The sequence below is a fragment of the Callorhinchus milii genome, unplaced genomic scaffold, assembly GCF_018977255.1.
Source record: "Callorhinchus milii isolate IMCB2004 unplaced genomic scaffold, IMCB_Cmil_1.0 Scaffold22, whole genome shotgun sequence".
Classification (NCBI taxonomy): domain Eukaryota; kingdom Metazoa; phylum Chordata; class Chondrichthyes; order Chimaeriformes; family Callorhinchidae; genus Callorhinchus; species Callorhinchus milii.
The window spans coordinates 10,159,300-10,185,639 of NW_024704763.1; the positions used below are offsets into that span (position 1 = coordinate 10,159,300).

General features: G+C 56.2%; 1 protein-coding gene across 2 annotated transcripts; it reads right to left on the reverse strand.

The window, feature by feature from the left end:
* Positions 1-2,560: 2,560 nt before the first annotated feature.
* On the reverse strand, positions 2,561-25,375 carry gramd2aa (GRAM domain containing 2Aa; the record flags this gene model as incomplete). 2 transcript variants are annotated; one of them, XM_042343035.1, is given in 9 exon segments in its annotated part: positions 2,561-2,763; positions 5,229-5,336; positions 6,153-6,240; positions 11,958-12,123; positions 18,733-18,795; positions 22,870-22,941; positions 23,525-23,623; positions 24,681-24,784; positions 25,303-25,375. In XM_042343035.1, coding segments are annotated over 9 exon segments (783 nt in total), but the record flags the coding sequence as incomplete, so codon positions are not given.
* Between the last annotated feature and the right edge of the window lie 965 nt (positions 25,376-26,340).

Sequence of the window (26,340 nt, forward strand, 5' to 3'; positions counted from 1 at the left end):
CCAGCAATTCTCCAGAGAGCATCAGTCACTTCCTGGCTGTTTGTGGGATATTGCTGTATGCAGTTGGGCTGCTGTGTTCACCCACAAAACACAGTCACTCCACTTTACAATTAAATCATTTTGAGACATCCTCCCAAGGCGTTGAATGAAATGTAAAGATTATTATTATTTTTCACCTGCCAGCTCCCACCCCAGCTTTGAAAAGCCCTTGAGTTGTTCTCCATAAGAGAACGGTGTCAGTGAGTGCAAACTGTTGCTGTTGTTCCTCCCGCTTTCCTCCTTTCTCACTGACCATCTTGTTTTTTTCTCAGGGGCCATGGCTCCTCTTTTGAGTCTTGTATTTGTGTCTTTTCCTCTCTCTTCTCTCTTTCTCTCTCTCCATTTTCATGAACTGGACTGGAGGATTGACCATATTCGAATAGTCTGTTGTCAAGTACGTCACCGTGGAGCCAGTTCAGCTCCCACAAGGCAACGCTTACCCTCACCCACCCCCCAGGAGAAATGAACAGACAGATACAGCATTCTCAAGCTGGTTTGGAGTCTGGGTTTCCTCACGTGTCACAGATTAATGTAACTGTTGCCTGTAAACTCCCAGGACAGAGAGTGAGCGGAAAACATCCAGGAGGAAAACAATGGAAAGTCACAAGTTGAGGCTGTGCCTCAGCTCTGCCCGGGGTTGGCTTTGGCGCCAGTCACAGCCAGAATCCCTGCGGGCACACAATCAATCATACCTGACGCGCTGCCCCTGACCCTGCATCATTCCCCAGCCCCTGCCCAGCAGCTCACAGCTCCCCTCCCAGCAGACACCACCCCCATCCCCACAGCAGCTCCCCCACCCCCAGCAGCTCCCCCCCACCCCCCAGCTCCCCCCCACCCCCACTCCCCCAGACTCCGCCACTGTCAAGTGCTCTGGGGGGGCTGCCCCACATGAGGGTCTCTGTGTAGATGTTAGTGGTGGTGGTGGTGTTTGTTGTTGTTGTTGCAGCTTCACAGGAAATGTAGAAAATTAAATTCTGTCCAGAATCAGAGACACAGACACAGGTAAGGACAGGGACAGGGACAGGGACAAAATCCCAGGGTTTTATCAGATTATTTTCTGTTTCTTTTCTTCCAAAAATGTGAAGATCCATAAAACACGTAACGTTCAGATTCAGCCCAAAGCCCAGAAACCCCACAGGTCAACAGCAAAGCACCGGCTGACGGTGATGTCACTGACCACGTACAGGAGACCAACCGCTCCTCCACATCACCAGTGAATGTCACCCCGGCCTCGTGCTGTTGGGCACCTCCTATTGAATTGTCCAGTGTATGTTCTCTCTCAAACACTCTCTTACTGCCGATTTGTTCTCTCAACTCTCACACCCCCAGCACACGCTCAGCACACGCCAATACACACCCAACACACGCTCAGCACACACTAGTACACCCCCAACACACGCTCAGCACACGCCAATACACCCCCAACACACGCTCAGCACACGCCAATACACACCCAACACACGCTCAGCACACTAGTACACCCCCAACACACGCTCAGCACACGCCAATACACACCCAACACACGCTCAGCACACACTAGTACACCCCCAACACACGCTCAGCACACGCCAATACACCCCCAGCACACACCAGTACATGCCCAGCACTCCCAACACACGCTCAGTAAACAGTACATACAACCCTCGTGTACACACACAGTACATAGAGCCCCTGTGTCACGCACAGTTTATACAGCTTCTGATGTCAAGCTGACATTACAGGTTAAAATAGATTGTGTAACAGTTCAGGTTGTGTGTCCAGGAGACAGACAGACAGAGAGTGAGACAGACAGAGAGAGACAGAGAGAGAGAGAGAAAGGCAGAGAGACAGAGAGTGAGACAGACAGAGAAAGACAGCGAGAGAGAAGGACAGAGACAGAGACAGAGAGACAGACAGAGAGAGGAGAGATAGAGAGAGAGAGAGGCAGAGAGGCAGAGACAGACAGAGAGAGGGAGAGAGACAGAGAGAGAGAGAGGGAGAGATAGAGAGAGAGAGAGGCAGAGACAGACAGAGAGAGGGGGAGAGATAGAGAGAGAGAGGGAGAGAGACAGAGAGAGAGAGAGGGAGAGATAGAGAGAGAGAGAGAGAGGCAGAGAGGCAGAGACAGACAGAGAGAGGGAGAGAGACAGAGAGAGAGAGAGGGAGAGATAGAGAGAGAGAGAGAGAGAGGCAGAGAGGCAGAGACAGACAGAGAGAGGGAGAGAGACAGAGAGAGAGAGAGGGAGAGATAGAGAGAGAGAGAGAGGCAGAGAGGCAGAGACAGACAGAGAGAGGGAGAGACAGAGAGAGAGAGAGGGAGAGATAGAGAGAGGCAGAGAGGCAGAGACAGACAGAGAGAGAGGGAGAGATAGAGAGAGAGAGAGGCAGAGAGGCAGAGACAGACAGAGAGAGGGAGAGAGACAGAGAGAGAGAGAGGGAGAGATAGAGAGAGAGAGAGAGAGAGGCAGAGAGGCAGAGACAGACAGAGAGAGAGGGAGAGATAGAGAGAGAGAGGCCGAGAGACAGAGACAGACAGAGAGAGAGAGGGAGAGAGACACAGACAGAGAGGGAGACAGAGAGAGAGTTCCCACACATGCCGTCACTTGGCAGTGGGTTCCCTCGCTCCTGCAGACAGGCTCCGGTGGGGGAGGGGGCAGTGATGTTGGCTTTCGCTTGTTCCATTCCAGCCGCTCTGACCAGCACCGCGGCCCCAATGGAGTCTTCAGGATGTTCTTCTATCTGGGTCTGAACAGGCAGGAGGTTAGGACTATATCACCCACAAAACACATAGTCACTACACTTTACAGTATGTCCTGTGAAGCGTTTGAGATGTCTCGAAGACATGATCAGGTGCTGGGTCAAACGCCAGGATTATTATTATAAAAAAATAAATAAATCCTTGCATTTGATATAGCGCTTTTCACGTCGGGAGGACGTCCCAAAGCGCTTCACAGAACACACTGTAAAGTGAATTGACTGTATATTTGTGGGCGAACGCGGCAGCCAATTGCGCACAGCAATGTCCCACAAACAGTCATAGATTGAGTGACCAATTTATTATTGTTTTGGTTTTGGAGGGATTATTATTAGGCTCTGTGTGGAGTAAGGAAACTTGCCCAAGGTTTCGCCCTCTGCCTGGAACTGAACTCAGGTCTCTCACTTGCAAAGCGAGTGCTCTAACCACTGAGCTACAGGACTCCACATTATTATTATTATTATTATCACAATGTGACTGAGGTAATGAGGAAAGTGCCAGAGACTGTGACTGTTGCTCACACCTCACTGTCGACACCCGAACAGTGAGCGTTGGGCAGAGGCTCAGGAACAGGGAATCTGGGCCAAACCCCACGTCACTGAGACAGAGTAATCCTCATGTTTAATCATCACCTTCACATTGCGAGGACGTGTCAGAGCACCTCCCAGGCCGGGCCACTCTGGGGTCGGGTCAACAACAACAACAACTTGGATTTATATAGTGCCCTCCACGCCGGACGGCGTCTCAGAGCTTCACAGTAACGGATCCCGGGACAGAGCCGGGGGGGGTGGGTGGGGGGGTGGGAGGAGCCAGGGAATGGGGAGGAGCCAGGGGAGGGGGAGGAGTTGGGGAGGGGGAGGAGCCCGGGGGAGGGGAGGAGCCAGGGGGAAGTGGGGGAGGGGTCAGGGGGAGGGGAGGAGCCAGAGGGAGGGGAGGAGCCAGGGGGAGGGGGAGGAGCCAGGGGAGGGGGAGGAGCCGGGGAGGGGGAGGAGCCGGGGGGGGGGGGTGAGAAGATGACCAAAGGTGCGGTCGAAAAGAAAGGTCTTCAGCCGAGACCTGAACATAGGAAGAGAGGGGGCGATGGGGAGGGGAGTGAGGAAGGGAGTTCCAGAGCTTCGGGGCACAGTGGCTGAAGGCCTCTGGAGGGTGGAGCGGAGGACTCGGGGGACGAGGAGGAGGCCAGACCCGGGGGAACGAAGGCATCGGATACTGTGCTGAGGAGAGAGGTCAGAGAGGTCGGGGGGTGCAGAGGAGCGCAGGGACTTGAATACGAGGTGAGGGTCTTGAAGTGGATCCTCTCTGGGACAGGAGTCAGTGCAGTCTGGACAGGACTGGGGGATCGGGAGTGGGGTTTGGGTGTGGGGGGAGGGCCAGGACTGGGGGGATCGGGAGTGGGGTTTGGGTGTGGGGGGAGGGCCAGGACTGGGGGATCGGGAGTGGGTTTGGGTGTGGGGGGAGGGCCAGGACTGGGGGATCGGGAGTGGGGTTTGGGTGTGGGGGGAGGGCCAGGACTGGGGGGATCGGGAGTGGGGTTTGGGTGTGGGGGGAGGGCCAGGACTGGGGGGATCGGGAGCGGAGGTTCGTGGGGGTGAGAATGTGGGCGGTAGAGTTTTGAATGATTTGGATTGTATGGATGGTAGTGGAGGGGAGACCGGTGAGGAGGGCGTTAGAGTAGTGCAGCCGAGAGGTGACAAAGGGTTTCAGTAGCTTTTGGGGAGAGGTATTGGCGGAGACGGGCGATGCGTCGGAGGTGGTAGAAGGCGGTGCTGGTGAGGGACCGGATGTGGGGGAGGAAACATAATTGGGGCTCGAACCTGACGCCTGGGTTGCGTACAGGTTCAGAGAGTTTTAGGGGAGGTCAGGTAGGTGGAGGAGGTGAGAGCCGTGAGATTTTAGATGTTGACGAGAGCCAAAGAGTATGGCCTCTGTCTTGTCAACGTTCAGCTGAAGGAAGTTTGGGCTGATCCAGCCCGAGATCTGACAGACAGAACATTAGGGGACTGGGGGGTCACAAAGGGAGGTGGAAAAATAGAGTTGGGTGTCGTCTGCGAACATGTGGAAATGTACCCCATGTCTGCGGATGATATCCTCAAGAGGGAGTATGTAGATCAGAAAGAGGAGGGGGGCCAAGGATGGATCCTTGGGGTACCCGCAGGTGACCGGGTGAGAGCGGGAGGAGAAGCCGTTTGTGCAGATGTACCGCTGGTGGTTTGTGAGGTAGGACTCGAACCGGGCGAGTGCGGTCCCACTGAGGTGGATGACGGAGGAAAGCCAGTGGAAGAGGATGGCGTGGTCGACTGTGTCTAACAATGCGGAGAGGACCAGGATGACAAGGAGGCAGAGGGAGGGTCAGGGCTTGGGGGAGGTCAGGGGTGGGGGTGGGGGTCAGGGCTGGAGGGGGTCAGGGCTGGGGAGGGGTCAGGGCTGGGGAGGGGGTCAGGGCTGGGGGGGGTACCTGGGTGCCAGCGCCGGGTGTGGAGATGATTGCAGGGCTGCGAGCTGCTGCTCCAACGACAACACTCTGAACATCATGTAAATGGATGACAACAACAGCAGAACGATTCTAGAGAAGAAAACAACATATTTGCTCTTTCATAAATCAGCAGCGTCCCACTAATAATCATAATTATACAAACTATCAGCCAATCCCAGGAATGGACTAGTTTAGAAAGAGTAAATGTCTGTCAGGAATTAATGAATTATCTCAGGTCTGGCTGCTGTTTCCAGGATTCACTGACTCCCAATCACACACACTAAACCCCATACCCCCATTCCCCCATCCCCTGCATCACCCCATCCCCCCATCCCCCATCCCCCCATCCCCCCAGCCCTCGCCCTCGCCCTCGCCAGGCTCAACTGGCTCCAAATCACCAAACGGATCAATTTCAAGACCTTCTCACTGGTTTTCAAATCCCTTCATGCCCTGACACCTCCCTCCCTCTCTGACCTGCTCACCCTCACTCCCCCACCCACTGCCTCCACTCGCTGGCTCCGGCCTCCTGTTTGTCCCTCGATGGTTGTGCCTTCAGCCACTATATCCTGACACTCTGTCACTATCTCCCCCAATCCCTCCGCCTTGCCCCCTCTCTCCCCACCTTCAAATCCCACCTAAAGACCTTTCTTCTTGAATGTCCCTCCCCACTCCCTCTCCCCCTGGTTTGGGGTCAGACTCCGGCACTGTCAAGCGCTCTGAGACACTACCCCACGTGAAGGACACTGTGTAAACGCAAGTTGTTGTTAAGACTTGAACAGAATTGTAGAATTATTGTCTGATAATTCACTGTAACTCGTTGTGTTGTCAGTGGTCACTCCTGAACCATAAACCCACTGTCATGTTAGATTCTCTCCACAGCATTGTGTGACAGTGTGTGATACTCACATTGTGAACAATATCCTGAGGATACCGTGTTGAACGCTGCCAATCCCCTCACTATATTCCGGTTCAAATTTGTTCTCGTTGACTGTTTCTGAGCATAGACAAGAGGATGTAAATACATATACAATGGCCCCGGAGGGAGTCAGTCTGCTAAGAGGAGGTCATGTCCTCAGTAACCCTCAGCTTTCAAATCCCTTCATGTCCTGGCAACTCCCTACCTCTCTGACCTGGTCACCCCCCCAACCTACAACTCGCTACCTCCGCTTAGCTAGCTTGTCCCTCATGCCCTCTGTTCCACCATTGGTGGCCACATTTTCAGCCACTACTCCCGAAACTCTACATACTTCCTCCACTAAATCATCCTTCTACTCCAAGACAATTTTGGAGGCCATGAATAACTCCAGGTTCCTCTTCTCCATCACCAACCGGCTCCTCCGCCCACCCTCTCAAGCCTCACCCATCCTCACCTCCACTGCCAACTGTGAGACGATGCTGGACTTCCTCAAATCCAAAGTCAAGAGGATCTGCTCTGCCAACCACTACCCCCTCCCCATAATAATAATAATAATAATAATAATAATAATAATAATCCTTGCATTTGATATAGCGCTTTTCACGTCGGGAGGACGTCCCAAAGCGCTTCACAGAACACACTGTAAAGTGAATTGACTGTATATTTGTGGGCGAACGCGGCAGCCAATTGCGCACAGCAATGTCCCACCAACAGTCGTAGATTGAAAATGACCAATTTATTATTGTTTTGGGTTTTGGAGGGATTATTATTAGGCTCTGTGTGGAGTAAGGAAACTTGCCCGAGGTTTCGCCCTCTGCCTGGAATTGAACTCAGGTCTCTCACTTGCAAAGCGAGTGCTCTAACCATCTCCCTCTCACCCGCCCCCTGCCCATCCCTCCCTCCACACCTTCGAACCTGTCTCCCCCTCCTCTCACTACCACTATAACCCGCATGAAACCAACCACCTTCTCCCTTGACTCCCATCCCTATCCCTCTCCTTACCCCCTTGCCCCTCTAATCAGAGACATCGTAAACCTCCCCAGTTCACTGGCACTGTTCCCATTAAAAATAGCCGTCATCACTCTTATCCTTAAAAATCCTCCCTGGACATCCCTGATCTCAAACTACTGCCCCATCTCCAACCTCCCCTTCCTCTCCAAGGTCCTGGAATGAGTTGTTGCTTCTCAGCTTCGCTCCTTCCTCTCCCGTCATTCCCTTCATGAACCCCTCCAATCGGGTTTCCGTACCGCCCACAGCACAGAAGCAGCCCTGGTCAAAGTGACCAATGCCGTTCTGTCCATCTGCGACCAGGGCTCCCTCTGCCTCCTCGTCCTCCTTGACCTCTCTGCTGCCTTCGACACCGTCGACTACTCGATCCTCATCCACTGCCTCTCCTCCCACCTCAACCTCCACGACTCTGTCTTTGATTGGTTCAGATCGTACCTCTCACACCCCCTGCACTTCATCTCCTCAGACGGCTTCTCCTCTAGTCCCCGCACCGTCTCGTGTGGTGTTCCTCAGGGCTCTGTCCTTGGTCTCCTCCTCTTCAATATCTATATGCTCCCTCTTGGTGACATCATCCGCAGACATGGGGTCAACTTCCACATGTATGCGGATGACACCCAACTCTCCCTCTCTGCCCCCACCCTGGACTCCAGGACCCACTGCTGTCCTGACACAATGTCTGTCAGACATCAAGTCCTGGATGAGAGGTAACGTTCTTCAGTTGAACGTCAACAAGACCGAGGCACCTGATTGGCTCCCGTCAGCACCTCCTCACCTCAGGCGCTGACAGCATCACCATCCATGGGGCTCACTCCCCCTCACTGAGCCAGTCCCGAACCCTGGGGTCTGGTTTGACCCTCAAGTATTCTTTCTGCCCCACATCTGTGCCATGACCCGCTCTGCCCTCCCCACCTCCACAACATCACCACCCGGCTCTGCCACTGACCCACACCTCAGCCCCCGAGACCCTTACACAGACCTTCATTACATCATTACATCCAGACTCGACTATGCAAACTCATTGCTTGTCGACATCCCAACTCCTCCCTCCACAGGCGGCAGATCATCCAGAACTCTGCAGCCCGTGTCCTCTCCTGCACCAGCTCCGTGACCCTATCACCCCATCCTCACCCCCACCAGGCTCGGTGACCCTATCACCCCATCCTCACCCCCACCAGGCTCCGTGACCCTATCACCCCCATCCTCACCCCACCAGGCTCCGTGACCGATCACCCCCATCCTCACCCCACCAGGCTCCGTGACCCTATCACCCCACATCACCCCACCAGATCCGTGACCCCACCACCCCATCCTCACCCCCACAAGGCTCCGTGACCCTATCACCCCCATCCTCACCCCCACCAGACTCCGTGACCCTATCACCCCCATCCTCACCCCACCAGGTCCGTGACCCTATCACCCCATCCTCACCCCACCAGGCTCCGTGACCCTATCACCCCCATCCTCACGCCCACCAGGCTCCGTGACCCTATCACCCTATCCTCACCCCCACCAGGCTCCGTGACCCTATCACCCCCATCCTCACCCCACCAGGCTCCGTGACCCTATCACCCCATCCTCACCCCCACCAGGCTCCGTGACCCTATCACCCCATCCTCACCCCCACCAGGCTCCGTGACCCGATCACCCCATCCTCACCCCCACCAGGCTCCGTGACCCTATCACCCCCATCCTCACGCCCACCAGGCTCCGTGACCCTATCACCCTATCCTCACCCCACCAGGCTCCGTGACCCTATCACCCCCATCCTCCCCCCCACCAGGCTCCGTGACCCTATCACCCCATCCTCACCCCACCAGGCTCCGTGACCCTATCACCCCCATCCTCACGCCCACCAGGCTCCGTGACCCTATCACCCCTATCCTCACCCCCACCAGGCTCCGTGACCCTATCACCCCCATCCTCACCCCCACCAGGCTCGTGACCCTATCACCCCATCCTCACCCCACGAGGCTCCGTGACCCTATCACCCCCATCCTCGACCCCACAAGGCTCCGTGACCCTATCACACCCATCCTCACCCCCACAAGGCTCCGTGACCCTATCACCCCCATCCTCACGCCCACCAGGCTCCGTGACCCTATCACCCTATCCTCACCCCACCAGGCTCCGTGACCCTATCACCCCCATCCTCCCCCCACCAGGCTCCGTGACCCTATCACCCCCATCCTCACCCCACCAGGCTCCGTGACCCTATCACCCCATCCTCACCCCACCAGGCTCCGTGACCCTATCACCCCTATCCTCACCCCCACCAGGCTCCGTGACCCTATCACCGCCATCCTCACCCCCACCAGGCTCCGTGACCCTATCACCCCTATCCTCACCCCCACCAGGCTCCGTGACCCTATCACCCCCATCCTCCCCCCCACCAGGCTCCGTGACCCTATCACCCCCATCCTCACCCCCACCAGGCTCCGTGACCCTATCCACCCCATCCTCCCCCACCAGGCTCCGTGGCCCTATCGCCCCATCCTCACCCCACCAGGCTCCGTGACCCTATCACCCCATCCTCCCCCCCACCAGGCTCCAGGAACCTACCCTGCATGCGAGGCACTGTGTAAATGCAGGTTGTTGCTGCTGTAGCTTTACCTGTCCCCTGTCCCCTCTCCCCTGTCCCCTCTCCCCTGTCCCCTCTCCCTGTCCCCTGTCCCCTCTCCCTGTCCCCTGTCCCCTCTCCCCTGTCCCCTCTCCCTTCCCTGTCCCCCTTCCCGTCCCTGTCCCCTCCCTGTCCCCTCTCCGTCCCCTGTCCCTGTCCCCGTCCCCTGTCCCTCTCTCGTCCCCTGTCCCTCTCCCTGTCCCCTGTCCCTGTCCCCTGTCCCTCTCCCTGTCCCTCTCCCTGTCCCCCTGTCCCTCTCCCTGTCCCCTGTCCCCTGCCCCTTCCTGTCCCCTCCTTCCGTCCCCTGTCCCCTCTCCCTGTCCCCTGTCCCCTCCCTGTCCCCTGTCCCCTGTCCCTCCCCTTCCCCTTCCCTCCCTGTCCCCTGTCCCCTCCTCCCCTGTCCCCCTCCTGTCCCCTTCCCTCTCCCTGCCCTGTCCCTCTCCCTGTCCCCCTGTCCCTCTCCCTGTCCCTCTCCCCTGTCCCTTCCCTCTCCCGTCCTTCCCTGTCCCCTGTCCCCTCTCCCTGTCCCCTGTCCCCTGTCCCCCTCGTCCCTGTCCCTGTGCTGTCCTCCTGTCCCTGTCCCTGTCCCTGTCCCCTCTCCTGTCCCCTGTCCCTTCCCTCCTCCCTGTCCCCTTCCCTGTCCCCTCTCCCTGTCCCCTCTCCCTGTCCCCTGTCCCCTCTCCCTGTCCCCTGTCCCCTCTCCCTGTCCCCTGTCCCCTGTCCCCTGTCCCCTCCCTCTCCCCTGTCCCCTCTCCCTGTCCCCTGTCCCCTCTCCCTGTCCCCTGTCCCCTGTCCCCTTCCCTCTGCTCCCCTCTCCTGTCCCCTGTCCCTGTCCCCTGCCCCTCTCCCTCCCCCTGTCCCCTCCCCCCCTGTCCCCTCTCTCCCGTCCCTGTCCCCTGTCCCGTCCCCTTCCCCTCTCCCTGTCCCCTGTCCCCTCTCTCCCGTCCCCTGTCCCCTCTCCCCTGTCCCCTGTCCCCTGTCCCCTGTCCCTCTGTCCCCTGCCCCTGTCCCCTCTCCCCGTCCCCTGTCCCCTGTCCCCTGTCCCCTCTCCCTGTCCCCTGTCCCCTGTCCCCTGTCCCCTCTCCCTGTCCCCTGTCCCCTTCCCCTGTCCCCTTCTCCCTGTCCCCTGTCCGCTCCCCTGTCCCCTGTCCCTCTCCCTGTCCCCTGTCCCCTCTCCCTGTCCCCTGTCCCCTCTCCCTGTCCCCCCTCCCCTCCGCCCTCCACCCTCCCCCTCCCTCCCTCCCTCCCTCCCTTCCTCCTCCTCCCCTCCCTCCCCCCTCCCTCCCCCTCTCCCCTCCCCTCCCCCTCCCTCCCCTCCCTGTAGGGGGTGTCTGTCTGTAGGGGGTGTCTGCCTGTAGGGGGTGTCTCTGCCTGTAGGGGGTGTCTCTGCCTGTAGGGGGTGTCTCTGCCTGTAGGGGGTGTCTCTGCCTGTAGGGGGTGTGTCTGCCTGTAGGGGTGTCTGCCTGTAGGGGTGTCTCTGCCTGTAGGGGGTGTCTCTGCCTGTAGGGGCGTTCTGCCTGTAGGGGTGTCTCTGCCTGCTAGGGGTGTGTCTGCCTGTAGGGGGTGTGTCTGCCTGTAGGGGGCGTCTCTGCCTGTAGGGGGTGTCTGCCTGTAGGGTGTCTCTGCCTGTAGGGGTGGTCTCTGCCTGTAGGGGCGTCTCTGCCGTGGGTGCTCTGCCTGTAGGGGTGTCTGCCTGTGGGGCTGCCTGTAGGGGGTGTCTGCCTGTAGGGGGTGTCTGCCTGTAGGGGGTGTCTCCTGTAGGGGTGCCTGTAGGGGTGTCTGCTTGGGTGTCTCGCCTGTAGGGGTGTCTGCCTGGGTCTGCCTGTAGGGGGTGTCTCTGCCTGTAGGGGGTGTATCTGCCTGTAGGGGGTGTATCTGCCTTTAGGGGGTGTCTGCCTGTAGGGGGTGTCTGCCTGTAGGGGGTGTCTCTGCCTGTAGGGGGTGTATCTGCCTTTAGGGGGTGTCTGCCTGTAGGGTGTATCTGCCTTTAGGGGGTGTCTGCCTGTAGGGGGTGTCTCTGCCTGTAGGGGGTGTCTCTGCCTGTAGGGGTGTCTCTGCCTGTAGGGGGTCTCTGCCGCTTAGGGTGCTCTGCCTGTAGGGGGTGTCTCTGCCTGTAGGGGGTGTACTGTGGACGCTGATCTGTGGGGCCAGGCCCTGGGGTGACACTGACCGGTGGTGTTGAGGCTGAGCCGGTGTGGTCGGGGGGGGTCGGGCTCGGGGCCGCTCAGGCTGCTGCTGGAGGAGCGCAGGACAGAGGCACATTCGGTGTCCAGCAACGAGGAGGTGGAGCCATTGGACAACTTCCTCTGAATGGTTATTTGTAACAGACATTTCTCCTGAGAAACAGAGAGAGAACATCAGCCCCACACACAGCGCAGCGCAGCCCCACACACAGCGCAGCGCAGCCCCACACACAGCGCAGCGCAGCCCCACACACAGCGCAGCGCAGCCCCACACGCAGCGCAGCGCAGCCCCACACACAGCGCAGCCCCACACACAGCGCAGCCCCACACACAGCGCAGCGCAGCCCCACACACAGCGCAGCCCCACACACAGCGCAGCGCAGCCCCACACACAGCGCAGCGCAGCCCCACACACAGCGCAGCGCAGCCCCACACACAGCGCAGCGCAGCCCCACACACAGCGCAGCGCAGCCCCACACACAGCACAGCCAGCCCCACACACAGCGCAGCGCAGCCCCACACACAGCGCAGCGCAGCCCCACACGCAGCGCAGCCCCACACACAGCGCAGCGCAGCCCCACACACAGCACAGCGCAGCCCCACACACAGCGCAGCGCAGCCCCACACACAGCGAGCGCAGCCCCACACACAGCGCAGCGCAGCCCCACACACAGCGCAGCGCAGCCCCACACACAGCGCAGCGCAGCCCCACACACAGCGCAGCGCAGCCCCACACGCAGCGCAGCCCCACACACAGCGCAGCGCAGCCCCACACACAGCGCAGCGCAGCCCCACACACAGCGCAGCGCAGCCCCACACACAGCGCAGCGCAGCCCCACACACAGCGCAGCCCCACACACAGCGCAGCGCAGCCCCACACACAGCGCAGCGCAGCCCCACACACAGCGCAGCGCAGCCCCACACACAGCGCAGCCCCACACACAGCGCAGCGCAGCCCCACACACAGCGCAGCGCAGCCCCACACACAGCGCAGCGCAGCCCCACACACAGCGCAGCGCACACACACAGCGCAGCGCAGCCCCACACACAGCGCAGCGCAGCCCCACACACAGCGCAGCGCAGCCCCACACACAGCGCAGCCCCACACACAGCGCAGCCCCACACAGGCAGCGCAGCCCACACACAGCGCAGCGCAGCCAGCCACACAGCGCAGCGCAGCCCCACACACAGCGCAGCGCAGCGCCCCCACACAGCGCAGCGCTGCCCCACACACAGCGCAGCGCAGCCCCACACACAGCGCAGCGCAGCCCCACACACAGCGCAGCGCAGCCCCACACACAGCGCAGCCCCACACACAGCACAGCGGCAGCCCCACACACAGCACAGCCCACACAGCGCAGCGCACCCACACACAGCGCAGCGCAGCCCCACACAGCGCAGCCAGCCCCACACACAGCGCAGCCAGCCACACACAGCGCAGCGCAGCCCCACACACAGCGCAGCGCAGCCCCACACATAGCAGCGCAGCCCACGCACAGCCCCACACACAGCACAGCGCAGCCCACACACAGCGCAGCGCAGCCCCACACACAGCGCAGCGCCCACACACAGCACAGCGCAGCCCCACACACAGCGCAGCCCACACACACACGCGCAGCAGCGAGCCCACACACAGCACAGCGCAGCCACCAGCGCAGCCAGCACACACAGCACAGCAGCCCCACACACAGCGCAGCGCAGCCCACACACAGCACAGCGCAGCCCCACACACAGCGCAGCGCAGCCCCACACACAGCGCAGCGCAGCCCCACACACAGCACGCGCAGCCCCACACACAGCACAGCGCAGCCCCACACACAGCGCAGCGCAGCCCCACACACAGCGCAGCGCAGCCCCACACACAGCGCAGCCCCACACACAGCCAGCGCAGCCCACACACAGCAGCAGCCCCACACACAGCACAGCGCAGCCCCACACAGCACAGCGCAGCCCCAACAGCACAGCGCAGCCCCACACACAGCACAGCGCAGCCCCACACACAGCACAGCGCAGCCCAACACACAGCACAGCGCAGCCCACACACAGCACAGCGCAGCCCCACACACAGCGCAGCCCCACACACAGCACAGCGCAGCCCCACACACAGCACAGCGCAGCCCCACACACAGCACAGCGCAGCACAGCGCAGCCCACAGCGCAGCCCCACACACAGAGCAGCCCCACAGCAGCGCAGCCCCACACACAGCGCAGCCCACACACAGCGCAGCCCCACACACAGCACAGCCAACACAGCGCAGCCCCACACACAGCACAGCGCAGCCCCACACAGCAAGCACACACAGCAGCGCAGCCCCACACACAGCACAGCGCAGCCCACACACAGCACAGCGCAGCCCCACACACACGCGCACCACCACGCACAGCGCAGCCCCACACACAGCACAGCGCAGCCCCACACACAGCACAGCGCAGCCCCACACACAAGCACCACACACAGCGCAGCCCCACACAGACACAGCGCAGCCCCACACACAGCACAGCGCAGCCCCACACAAGCACAGCGCAGCCCCACACACAGCACAGCGCAGCCCACACACAGCACAGCGCAGCCCCACACACAGCACAGCGCAGCCCCACACACAGCAAGCGCACCCCACGCGCAGCGCCCCACACACAGCGCAGCCCAACACGCGCAGCCCACACACAGCACAGCACAGCCCACACAGCACAGCGCAGCCCCACACACAGCACAGCGCAGCCCCACACACAGCACAGCGCAGCCCCACACACAGCACAGCGCAGCCCCACACACAGCACAGCGCAGCCCCACACACAGCACAGCGCAGCCCCACACACAGCACAGCGCAGCCCCACACACAGCACAGCGCAGCCCCACACACAGCACAGCGCAGCCCCACACACAGCGCAGCGCAGCCCCACACACAGCGCAGCCCCACACACAGCACAGCGCAGCCCCACACACAGCACAGCCCCACACACAGCGCAGCCCCACACACAGCGCAGCCCCACACACAGCACAGCGCAGCCCCACACACAGCGCAGCGCAGCCCCACACACAGCGCAGCGCAGCCCCACACACAGCACAGCGCAGCCCCACACACAGCGCAGCGCAGCCCCACACACAGCGCAGCCCCACACACAGCACAGCGCAGCCCCACACGCAGCGCAGCCCACACACAGCACAGCGCAGCCCCACACACAGCACAGCGCAGCCCCACACACAGCACAGCGCAGCCCCACACACAGCACAGCGCAGCCCCACACACAGCGCAGCCCCACACACAGCACAGCGCAGCCCCACACACAGCGCAGCCCCACACACAGCACAGCGCAGCCCCACACACAGCGCAGCGCAGCCCCACACACAGCACAGCGCAGCCCACACACAGCACAGCGCAGCCCCACACACAGCACAGCGCAGCCCCACACACAGCACAGCGCAGCCCCACAACAGCACAGCGCAGCCCCACACACAGCACAGCGCAGCCCCACACACAGCACAGCGCAGCCCCACACACAGCACAGCGCAGCCCCAACACAGCACAGCGCAGCCCCACACACAGCACAGCGCAGCCCCACACACAGCGCAGCGCAGCCCCACACACAGCGCAGCGCAGCCCCACACACAGCACAGCGCAGCCCCACACAAACAGCGCAGCGCAGCCCCACACACAGCGCAGCCCCACACACAGCACAGCGCAGCCCCACACGCAGCGCAGCCCCACACACAGCACAGCGCAGCCCCACACACAGCACAGCGCAGCCCCACACACAGCACAGCGCAGCCCCACACACAGCACAGCGCAGCCCCACACACAGCGCAGCCCCACACACAGCACAGCGCAGCCCCACACACAGCGCAGCCCCACACACAGCACAGCGCAGCCCCACACACAGCACAGCGCAGCCCCACACACAGCGCAGCCCACACACAGCACAGCGCAGCCCCACAACACAGCGCAGCCCCACCACAGCACAGCGCAGCCCCACACACAGCACAGCGCAGCCCCACACACAGCACAGCGCAGCCCCACACACAGCACAGCGCAGCCCCACACACAGCACAGCGCAGCCCACACACAGCACAGCGCAGCCCCACACACAGCACAGCGCAGCCCCACACACAGCACAGCGCAGCCCCACACACAGCACAGCGCAGCCCCACACACAGCACAGCGCAGCCCCACACACAGCACAGCGCAGCCCCACACACAGCGCAGCCCCACACACAGCACAGCGCAGCCCCACACACAGCACAGCGCAGCCCCACACACAGCACAGCGCAGCCCCACACACAGCACAGCGCAGCCCCACACACAGCACAGCGCAGCCCCACATACAGCACAGCCCACACACAGCCCACACCCACCAGTGTTAAACCAAAGAACATTTTGTTAATCCAATAGAACCATCAAATATCGCAGCACAGAAGGAGGCCATTCGGCCCATCGTGCCTGTGGAAGAGTGACCCAATCAGTCCCACTCCCCCACTCTTTCCCCAAATCCTTACAAATTATTCCTTTTCAAGTTCCTCTCCAATTCCCTTTTGAAAGTTGTTATTGAATCTGTTTCCACCCTTTCAGGCAGCGCATTCCAGACCGTGACAACTCTCTGGGTTCAAAACATTTCATCTCTCCTCTGGTTCGTTTGCCAATTACCTTGAGTCTTTGTGGCCGGGTTACCAACCCACCCACCAGTGGATATAGCTTCTCTATCGAATCCCCTCATCATTTTGAAAACTTCTATTAACCTCCTAACCTTCTCTGCTCCAAGGAGAATAATCCCTTCTCTGCCTCTCCTGATAACTGAAGTCCCTCATTCCTGGTACCATCCTGGTCAATCTCCTCTGCACCCTCTCCAATGCCTTGACATCCTTCCCAAAGTGTGGGGCCCAGATTGAGGCCTAACCATTGAACAATTATTAAGTCCTTGTTTGTTGTGTTTACAGGGAATATTTTTATTGAATAGAGACAACAATGCAGTTTTGATTGGAAAGTATTGGAGAGCAACAAAGCTGATCCCAGTGTTAGAGGGACGAGGTACGAGTGACAATTAAAGAAGCTCAGCCTTAAACCAGATCTCAGAGGGGATTTTACACAGGTACCGTTCTAAATGGGATTGAAAAGGAAACCCACAACAATACTTTTGCACACTGCAATAACAATCATAATAATCTTTTCATTTGACACAGTGCCTCATTACATCTTTGAGACGTCTCAAAGCGCTTCACAGGATACACTGTAAAGTGAATTGACTGTATATTTTGTGGGCGAAACGCAGCAGACAATTGCGCACAGCAGCGTCCCACACACAGTCGTGGATTGAGTCATCAAATTATTATTATTTTTATTTATTTATATTTCAGTTTTATCACTATTACGACTGAACTGGGGGGTAAAAGGTTGTTTGGGGTCAGGTTAATGTGTGGCAGAGTAGAATATATTCACAACCAGCTCCTGAGGTATTCCATTTAATTTTCTGCAGTGGATAGAAGTAGTTTAATTGTTCCTTTATTCATTTCTCTGTCCAGGGGAGAAATTCTTTCAATAGCAGAACCAGAGGACACAAGTTTAGGGAATTTCAAGACAGACACCAGGAAGTGTTTCTCTACCCAAAGGGGAATTAACAACTAGAACAGAGTTACCAGTAAGTGTGGCTGAGGCCAGGACACTGGGACTCACTTAAGAAAACAGCTTGAGGCTGTGATGTGGGACAGTGGGTATGGAGGGAGGAGATCAGAATGTCCTCTCTTGTGATCTTGTGAAATATGGAAGCCTTGTTACAACCCAGTGACTGGGTTCCTGCACCTGAAGTAAAATGCCTGATTTCTGGGTCATTAGGGTCACCACCAATGGCACTTCCTGTTTGTGCATTTGCAGCATAGCAGGAAGTGATGTCAGGGTGACCTGATGACACTGACCATGCCCGCTCCCTGTGTTACTGCAAGGCCTCACTGTGAGCATTTTATTGCCCAATTCCTCCTGTAAGGAATAAAAACAGAAGTCACTGGGGACACTCAGCAGGTCAGGCAGCATCTATGGAGAGAGGAAGGTGAGTAAACGTTTCAGATCGATGACCAAAGGTCACTTTCCTCTCCATAGATGCTGCCTGACCTGCTGAGTGTTCCCAGTATTTTGCCTTTTGTTTACTGCTGTAAGGAAACAGGTTATAATGTATCCAGAATCCAAAACAACAACAACTTGCATTGGTGAAGCAATCTCCTGAAACACCAGTGGTGAAACTGGATAAAATAGACCCCACACACAGCACAGTCCCTCTAAGGCGTCCTGTCCTGTAGCTCAGTGGTTAAGAGCTCTCGCCTCGCAAGCGAGAGACCTGGGTTTGATTCTCGGGCAGAGCGAAATGTTGGGCAAGTTTCCTTACTCCACGCGCCTCTGTTTACCAGCAGTCAGTAGGAACCTGGTTGTTGTTAGCAGAGTGCTGAGGTATTACCAAGGATAATAATAACAATTTGGTCACTCAATCCAACTGTCTGTGGGACGCTGCTGTGCGCAATTGGCTGCTGCGTTTCGCCCACAAAATATAGTCAATTCACTTTACAGTGTATCCTGTGAAGCGCTTTGAGACGTCTCGAAGACGTGATCAGGCGCTGTATCAAATACAAGGATTATTATTATTATTAGCTAAACTGCAGGATTCTCCACGTGAGACGTGTTGACCCTACAGAGAGCAAGTCTCCACCAAAAACATGTAAGGATGTCAGAACCCCAGCTTTCTTGTTTCACACCTGATTGTGAGTTCACAACAACAGTGACTTACCAGAGGTGAAGAATCACACGTGTCCGTACACAGACTCGCACTCAGAGACTTCTTACTGTTCGCCTTAGGTCAGAGAGAATCCAGAGTTAATCCAAATAGTTCAAGAAAATTATTCACATGAATTATTTTTCACGCTTTCATCACCTCCACCTCAATTTCCCCAGTGCCCTCCTCGCCTGCATCCCCAGCTCCTCCATTCAGAAAATCCAATTCATTCACCTGTATCCTCATCCGCACCAAATTCAGTCCCCCATCACCCCAGCCCTCGCCAGGCTCCACTGTCTCCCTGTTGTAGAATGGTTCTATTTCAAGATCCTCATTCCCACTTACAAATCACTCCATATCCTGGCACCTCCCTATTTCTCTGACCTGCTCACACCCCACTCCTCAACTCACCGCCTCGATTCAGCTGGCTCCGGCCTTCTGCTTTCTCTCGTCCCCTCCGCTCCACTATCGCTGGCCGTGCCTTCAGTCACTACGCCGTGAAACTCTGGAACTCTCTCCCTCAATCTCTCCACCTTACCCCCTCCTTGTCCGTTTTCAGATCACAACTGAACACTCTCCTTGTTGACCATCCCTGTTGTCACCTCCCCTCTCTCCCCAGTTCGTGTCAGGTTCCGCCACTGTTTTAAGTGCTCCGAGATACTGCCTGTTCAAGGGCACTCTGTAACACAGCCGAGCTGCCACACAGCGACTGAGCCGGGCTGCCACACAGCGACTGAGCCGGGCTGCCACACAGCGACTGAGCCGGGCTGCCACACAGCGACTGAGCCGGGCTGACACACAGCGACTGAGCCGGGCTGACACACAGCGACTGAGCCGGGCTGACACACAGCGACTGAGCCGGGCTGACACACAGCGACTGAGCCGGGCTGACACACAGCGACTGAGCCGGGCTGCCACACAGCGACTGAGCCGGGCTGACACACAGCGACTGAGCCGGGCTGACACACAGCGACTGAGCCGGGCTGACACACAGCGACTGAGCCACACAGCGACTGAGCCGGGCTGACACACAGCGACTGAGCCGGGCTGACACACAGCGACTGAGCCGGGCTGACACACAGCGACTGAGCCGGGCTGACACACAGCGACTGAGCCGGGCTGACACACAGCGACTGAGCCGGGCTGACACACAGCGACTGAGCCGGGCTGACACACAGCGACTGAGCCGGGCTGACACACAGCGACTGAGCCGGGCTGACACACAGCGACTGAGCCGGGCTGACACACAGCGACTGAGCCGGGCTGACACACAGCGACTGAGCCGGGCTGACACACAATAAAGTATGGCCTTATGGGTGGGGGGGAGGGAATGGAACGGCCCAGACGGGTTTGTAGCTGGTACCATGGCAATACTCAACTCTCAAGTGGGTCTCACAATTTTTTGTGAAAATATGGAACTGTATAAACAACAACAACTTATGTTTACACAGCGCCCTTCATGTGGTGTAGTGACCCAGAGCACTTGACAGGGGTGGAGTCTGACACCGAGCCAGGGGGAGAGGGAGGGGGGGAGGTGACTGTAAGCGATCAAAACAGGGCTTTCGGTTGGATTTGGAAGTTTGGAGGGATTGAGGGAGACAGTTCCAGAGTTTGGAATGTGATTACTGTGAGGCGGAGCGCAGTGGAGGTAAATAAATGGTCTATAGATTTTGATACCCACAATTGGCTGATTTACTTACCTGGTGGAATGTTGGCCAGGACACCGGGAGGGAGAGAAAAACTCTTTTGCCCCAATAGGGCCTTGGGATCTATAACGTCCACCTGACCAGGCAAACAGAGCCTGAGTTTAAGGTCCAGTGTGAGGCCATGATGTCTGATGTGGGGCTGAGCTGAGCCCTGGAGTGGAGAGGACCGGGCTGGGAACGAGTGGAGAGGACCGGGCTGGGAACGAGTGGAGAGGACCGGGCTGGGAACGAGTGGAGAGGACCGGGCTGGGAACGAGTGGAGAGGACCGGGCTGGGAACGAGTGGAGAGGACCGGGCTGGGAACGAGTGGAGAGGACCGGGCTGGGAACGAGTGGAGAGGACCGGCTGGGAACGAGTGGAGAGGACCGGGCTGGAACGAGTGGAGAGGACCGGGCTGGGAACGAGTGGAGAGGACCGGGCTGGGAACGAGTGGAGAGGACCGGGCTGGGAACGAGTGGAGAGGACCGGGCTGGGAACGAGTGGAGAGGACCGGGCTGGGAACGAGTGGAGAGGACCGGGCTGACATATTTCCTCGGTGCACTGAGCGGCCATTAGGTGGCACTGTTTTCCAGTGAATTTCTCAATACTGAACATAAACAAGTGAGAGGTCTCCTCGGAGCTGAACTGGCCCCAGGGTGACCGCCTGGCAGCAGAATATCGGAATCGTGCCACCCCTCTGTGACGGTCACTCACTGCTGATGACAGCACAGCCCGGCCTCGCTTATCAGCAGATATGTAAGGGCCGCCCAGTCACTGGGGGCAGGGAATCCTCCCCCTCAGCTCCTGTTAACCCTGCAGCCAAAGCCCACTATCTGCTACAATGGCCATAGCTGGATAAGCGGTCATATCAATGGCAAGCTGTGTGGGTTTAGCTGTTTATAGACTTCAGCAGTTACGTCATTGCACACTTTGGGATCCTCCCAAGCCTTGCCTCTTGCCAACCTGTGCTTAATACTTTATGGAATTAAGTAAGCAGGATGCCTCCCTCCAGGGAGAGAGACAGCATATTCCATTCCAACAATCTACCTCTGGGATTGCCATGTGTAGGTGGGAGGCCTGGAATTCCCAGTTGGGTTTGGAGACTCTTAACCAGGTGATGGGTTTCTGTGTGTGTCAGACGCTCGGCTGGGCATGAAAACATAAACAAGCTGAAGTGGTGACGGTGTCTCTGTATCGGGAGCTTTGCTGCTTTTACACATTCACTGTGGAACGTGCTGCTTTCAGTAATGTTCCACAAGATACACAGTCACTCCACTTTACAGTAGCTGTGAAGTGCTTTGAGGTGTCTCAGTGACATGAAAAGGCGCTATATCAAATGCAATCTTATCATTGCACCAGCACAGCAGTGGGGAAACAATGTGTTGTTAGTCACTGATGTGGAGCCCCCTCGCTCAGAGCCTGTGCTGACCACAGCCACATGGTGATTGCTATCACAGTTCACACCAGCATCACAAATCCACAGACTTACACATTTACATAGATTTACATCAATGTACAACAAGGAAATAGGCAACCGTTTCTGGAATTAGGTAAGCAAGGTGCATCCCTCCAGGGAGAGAGAGAGAGAGCGCGCATTCCATTCCAACTGGGGTTTATCCCCACCCACCCTCACTCACTTCCTCATCCTCCCACACCCTCCCATTCCTCTCTCCCTCATGTGAAGGTCTAGCTTCAGTCTTGAATGTATCTACACTATCTGCTTCAATCACCGCTTCAGGCAGCAAGTTTCACATTCTCACTACCCTCTGCGTGAAGTAGTTCCTCCTAAATTCCTTTGCGATCCCTAATCTTACACTTGTGGCCCTTGTTTACAGATCCCCCAACCAGTGGAAACAGCCTATTTATGCTAACCTTATTGAACCCTTTTATAATTGTAAACACCTCTATTTGTCCCCTCAAACATCTCTTCTCTGGTGATAAAAGGCCAAGAATTGCCTGTGTCTGTGTTTAATAATAATAATCTTGCATTTGATATAGCGCCTTATCACACCTTCGAGACATCTCAAAGCGCTTCACAGAATATGCTGTAAAGTGTGTATTTTGTAGGAGAAATGCGGCAGTCAATTGTGCACAGCAGTGTCCCACAAACAGTTGTGGGTTGAGTGACCAAATTATTATTATTTTTTTGAAGGGATTATTAGCCCGGAAAAGTGATCCGCCAATCGATGAAAAACCAGGTTCCTATTTACTGCTGATAAACAGAGGCCTGTGGAGTAGGGAAACTTGCCCAATATTTACCCCTGCCGGGAATTGAACCCAAGTCTCTCACTTGCGAGACGAGACGAGTGCTCTAACCACTGAGCTACAGGACTCCATGATTGAGCCTTTGATCACTGCTCAGGGTCACTGATTGGCTTGAGAGGAAATTAAACAGAGGGTGTGAGGTTGGGCCCAAACCCACAGTATATCACACTGCAGAACAGCATTACACATTTTAAACACTTACCTGCAAATGAGAGCAAACTAGCTTCAGCACATCGTACACACTATCTCTGGAGAGGAAAGACACAAAGATGTGCTGCAACCAAACACACAGACGATCTGGTTAGAAACCTGGCTGCTCAGCTCCTGCCCAGGGACAGCACTGCCTTCATTCAACTTTTCCTTTTCGGTGTTTCACTTTTTTACAATCATAATAAATAATAATAATCATTATTTAATATAGTGCCTTTATCCTCCCAAAGCGCTTTACAGGATTTCTTGTAAAGTGGGGTGACTGTGTATTTTGTAGGCAAACTTGTCGGTCAATTGAATCTGTTTCCACCCTTTCAGGCAGCGCATTCCAGACTGTGACATCTCTCTGGGTAAAGAAAAATCTCATCTCCCTTTGGTTCTTTTGCCAATTATCTTGAATCTATGTGCCCTGGTTACTGACCCACCTGCCAGAGGATATAGCTTCTCCTGATCTACTCAATCAAAACCTTCATAATTTTGAACATCTCTATTAAATCTCCCCTTAATCCTCTCTGCTCTAAGGAGAACAAGTCTTCACTTTGGAGTCAGCTGGAAAAAATCCTCCTCAAACCAACATGTCTTTTGAGGTGTTGCTGGAACACTCGGACTAAACGTGGGGCTGACCAGATGCCAACCTCAGGCCTCACCTTCTCATCCATGTTGGTCCTGATGGCAAGCCCATTAGGCAGCAGCCCAGCCGTCCTGTGCTTCTTTACCAGCTTGATCGAGGACACTGCGATTGTGACCTGAAACAGGGGAAGAGTTTGTGTTGAAGATGTGTGGATTATGGGGAGGGCTCACCAGCCTGTGTTTGTTTGTGCAGCTTTCCCCAAGGTTCTTATTTTCTTTCCTGAAGTGCTCCAGAACGCTACCCCAAGTGAAGCGCGCTATATAAATACAAGTCGCTGTTGTTGTATTTCTGACAAAAGGCAAAATACTGCCGATACTGGAAATCTGGAATAAAAACAGAAATCACTGGGAACACTCGACAAGTCAGGCAGCATCTATGGAGAGAGGAAAGTGACTTTTGGTCATCAACCTGAAACGTTAGCTCAATTTCCTCTCTCCATAGATGCTGCCTGACCTGCTGAGTGTTCCCAGCCACTTCTGTTCTTATATGTCATTCATTTCTTATTCAGACATACTGTACAGAATTCTCCAACCAAACCCTACTGACCAACTACTGACCCAACTAGTCACTCATCTACCCACTTAACTACCAACCCCACTCCCCCACCCGCTGCCTCTGCTCGGTTGACTCCGGCCTCCTGTTTATCCCTTGCCCCCTCTGCTCCACCATTGGTGGTCATGCCTTCAGCTCCTAGGACCTGAAACTCAGTCATTTTCTCCCTCCCCGCCTTCAAATGCTGCCTAAAGACCTTCCTTTTTGATCGTGTTTACGGTCACCTCCTCCCTCTCCCCCTGGCTCGGGGTCAGACTCCGTCCCTGTCAAGTCCTCCAGGAAGGGCACTGTATAAATGTAAGTTGCCGTTGTTGTTCATGTACTGAACCCAGGAGTCTTCAGCTCCAGCACAGTGCTGGGCTTGCAAATACCTGTAGCCATCGGGCACTGGCATCAGTTCTCATTGGTTAAACAAAATCAAGATAAAACGAAACAGAAGCTGTGAGGGTGATAAAAGTGTGAGGCAAGCGAAGACTGAATGGTGGCAGCAACATGGTTTGTGTTGCTGAGAGTGAGCTTCACACCTGGCCATGACTGAGATCAGCCACTGCATTGGAGGGTCAGCCTCGCCTGTGATCAGCCCAGTAAACACAGCTGAAGCTGCTTTGCACCTCATGTACCTTGATGTCTTTTCCAAAGAGTCTGGCGTGGAAGCACAGCCAGTTGCTGGAGATGTAGAGGCGGCCCTGGAGCAGGATATCTCTCTGCAGAGCACAAGAGTAAACTGTGGAGAAGAGGTCAGCAGGTCAGACACCAATCATTCCACACGTCCTGTCTATGAGTTAGTGAGGTCTGAGCATTGCTGGCTCTCAGTGACATCCAGTTCTAGCTACTCGTTGTATTCAGGGGAACTCCATCAGATTGTACCCTGGGGAGAGCCTTGCCTCGCTGACAGCACCTGGCCACTGTGAACCCACGCTAGCTGCTACACCCGGCATCCCCCACTCCCACCCTCCCTGCCCTCCACCCCCTCTGATCCCAGCCCTCAGCTCCGCTCCAAATCCCTGACTGTCCAGTGCCTTGGGACGTCCTCCTGACGTGAAAGGTGCCGTGTAAATGTAATTTGTTGTTGTTATTGTTCTCACCTAAAAATAGAAATAATCACCGCTGATATTACTTCCTGCATTAGGTGCACTGACAGCATTTCCTGTGTGCTGTACACATGCACTATGTGCTCAGTGAAGACCGCTTTGAAATATCAGGTGTAATATCTTGTTTTCTGGTAGATACTCAGACACTCACCTTTCCTCAGTGTCTCCTCTTCCTGAATGTTCTTGAAGACTTTGTGAAACTGTGCATTGTATTTTTTTATTGTCTGGACAAAAAAGATATACAGAATCACACCAAATGTAGCCTTTTGCTAAAGCAGAATTGTTAAACACCATCCCCTCCCAATGTCAAATGTGCTGTCTGTTGGGTTGTGTTGTGTTGTGAGGTGAAGGCTGTGTATTTTCTATTTGAAGGTAAAGAAGACAAGAAAAATCCTGCAGTTCAGACTAACTGTCACAGGTGACAGAGCCTGACATCAGAAACTGATAATAATAATAATAATAATAATCCTTGCATTTGATATAGCGCTTTTCACGTCGGGAGGACGTCCCAAAGCGCTTCACAGAATATACTGTAAAGTGAATTGACTGTATATTTGTGGGCGAACGCGGCAGCCAATTGCGCACAGCAATGTCCCACAAACAATCATGGATTGAAAATGACCAATTTATTATTGTTTTGTTTTGGAGGGATTATTATTAGGCTCTGTGTGGAGTAAGGAAACTTGCCCAAGGTTTCGCCCTGCCTGGAAGGAGACCTGCCTGCCTGATGGGATCAATCAATGAAAACAAAATTGATAATTACATGTATAAAATTAACCTGATCAATATCAGCCAGCGTGGGATCTGAAGGGTGAATTTTGTCTAACCTACATCATAGACATTTTAAAGAACTATTTTAAGGAACTAACAGCCTAAATTGACTGTGAGAAGGAAACCATATGATGATGTTTATCTAGACTCCACAAAAGGCATTTGATAAAAGGGCAAGGAAATGGTTGCAAATATGGCTGAAGGGAATGAACGCAGAGGGTAGTCAATAGGGAGACTGTCAATAATAATAATAATAATCCTTGCATTTGGTATAGTGCTTCTCATGTCTTCGAGGCGTCTCAAAGCGCTTCACAGAATATACTGTAAAGTGAAAACAAAAACAGAAGCCGCTGGGAACACTCAGTAGGTCAGGCAGCATCTATCGAGAATGGAAAGTGAGTCAACATTTCGGGTCCAC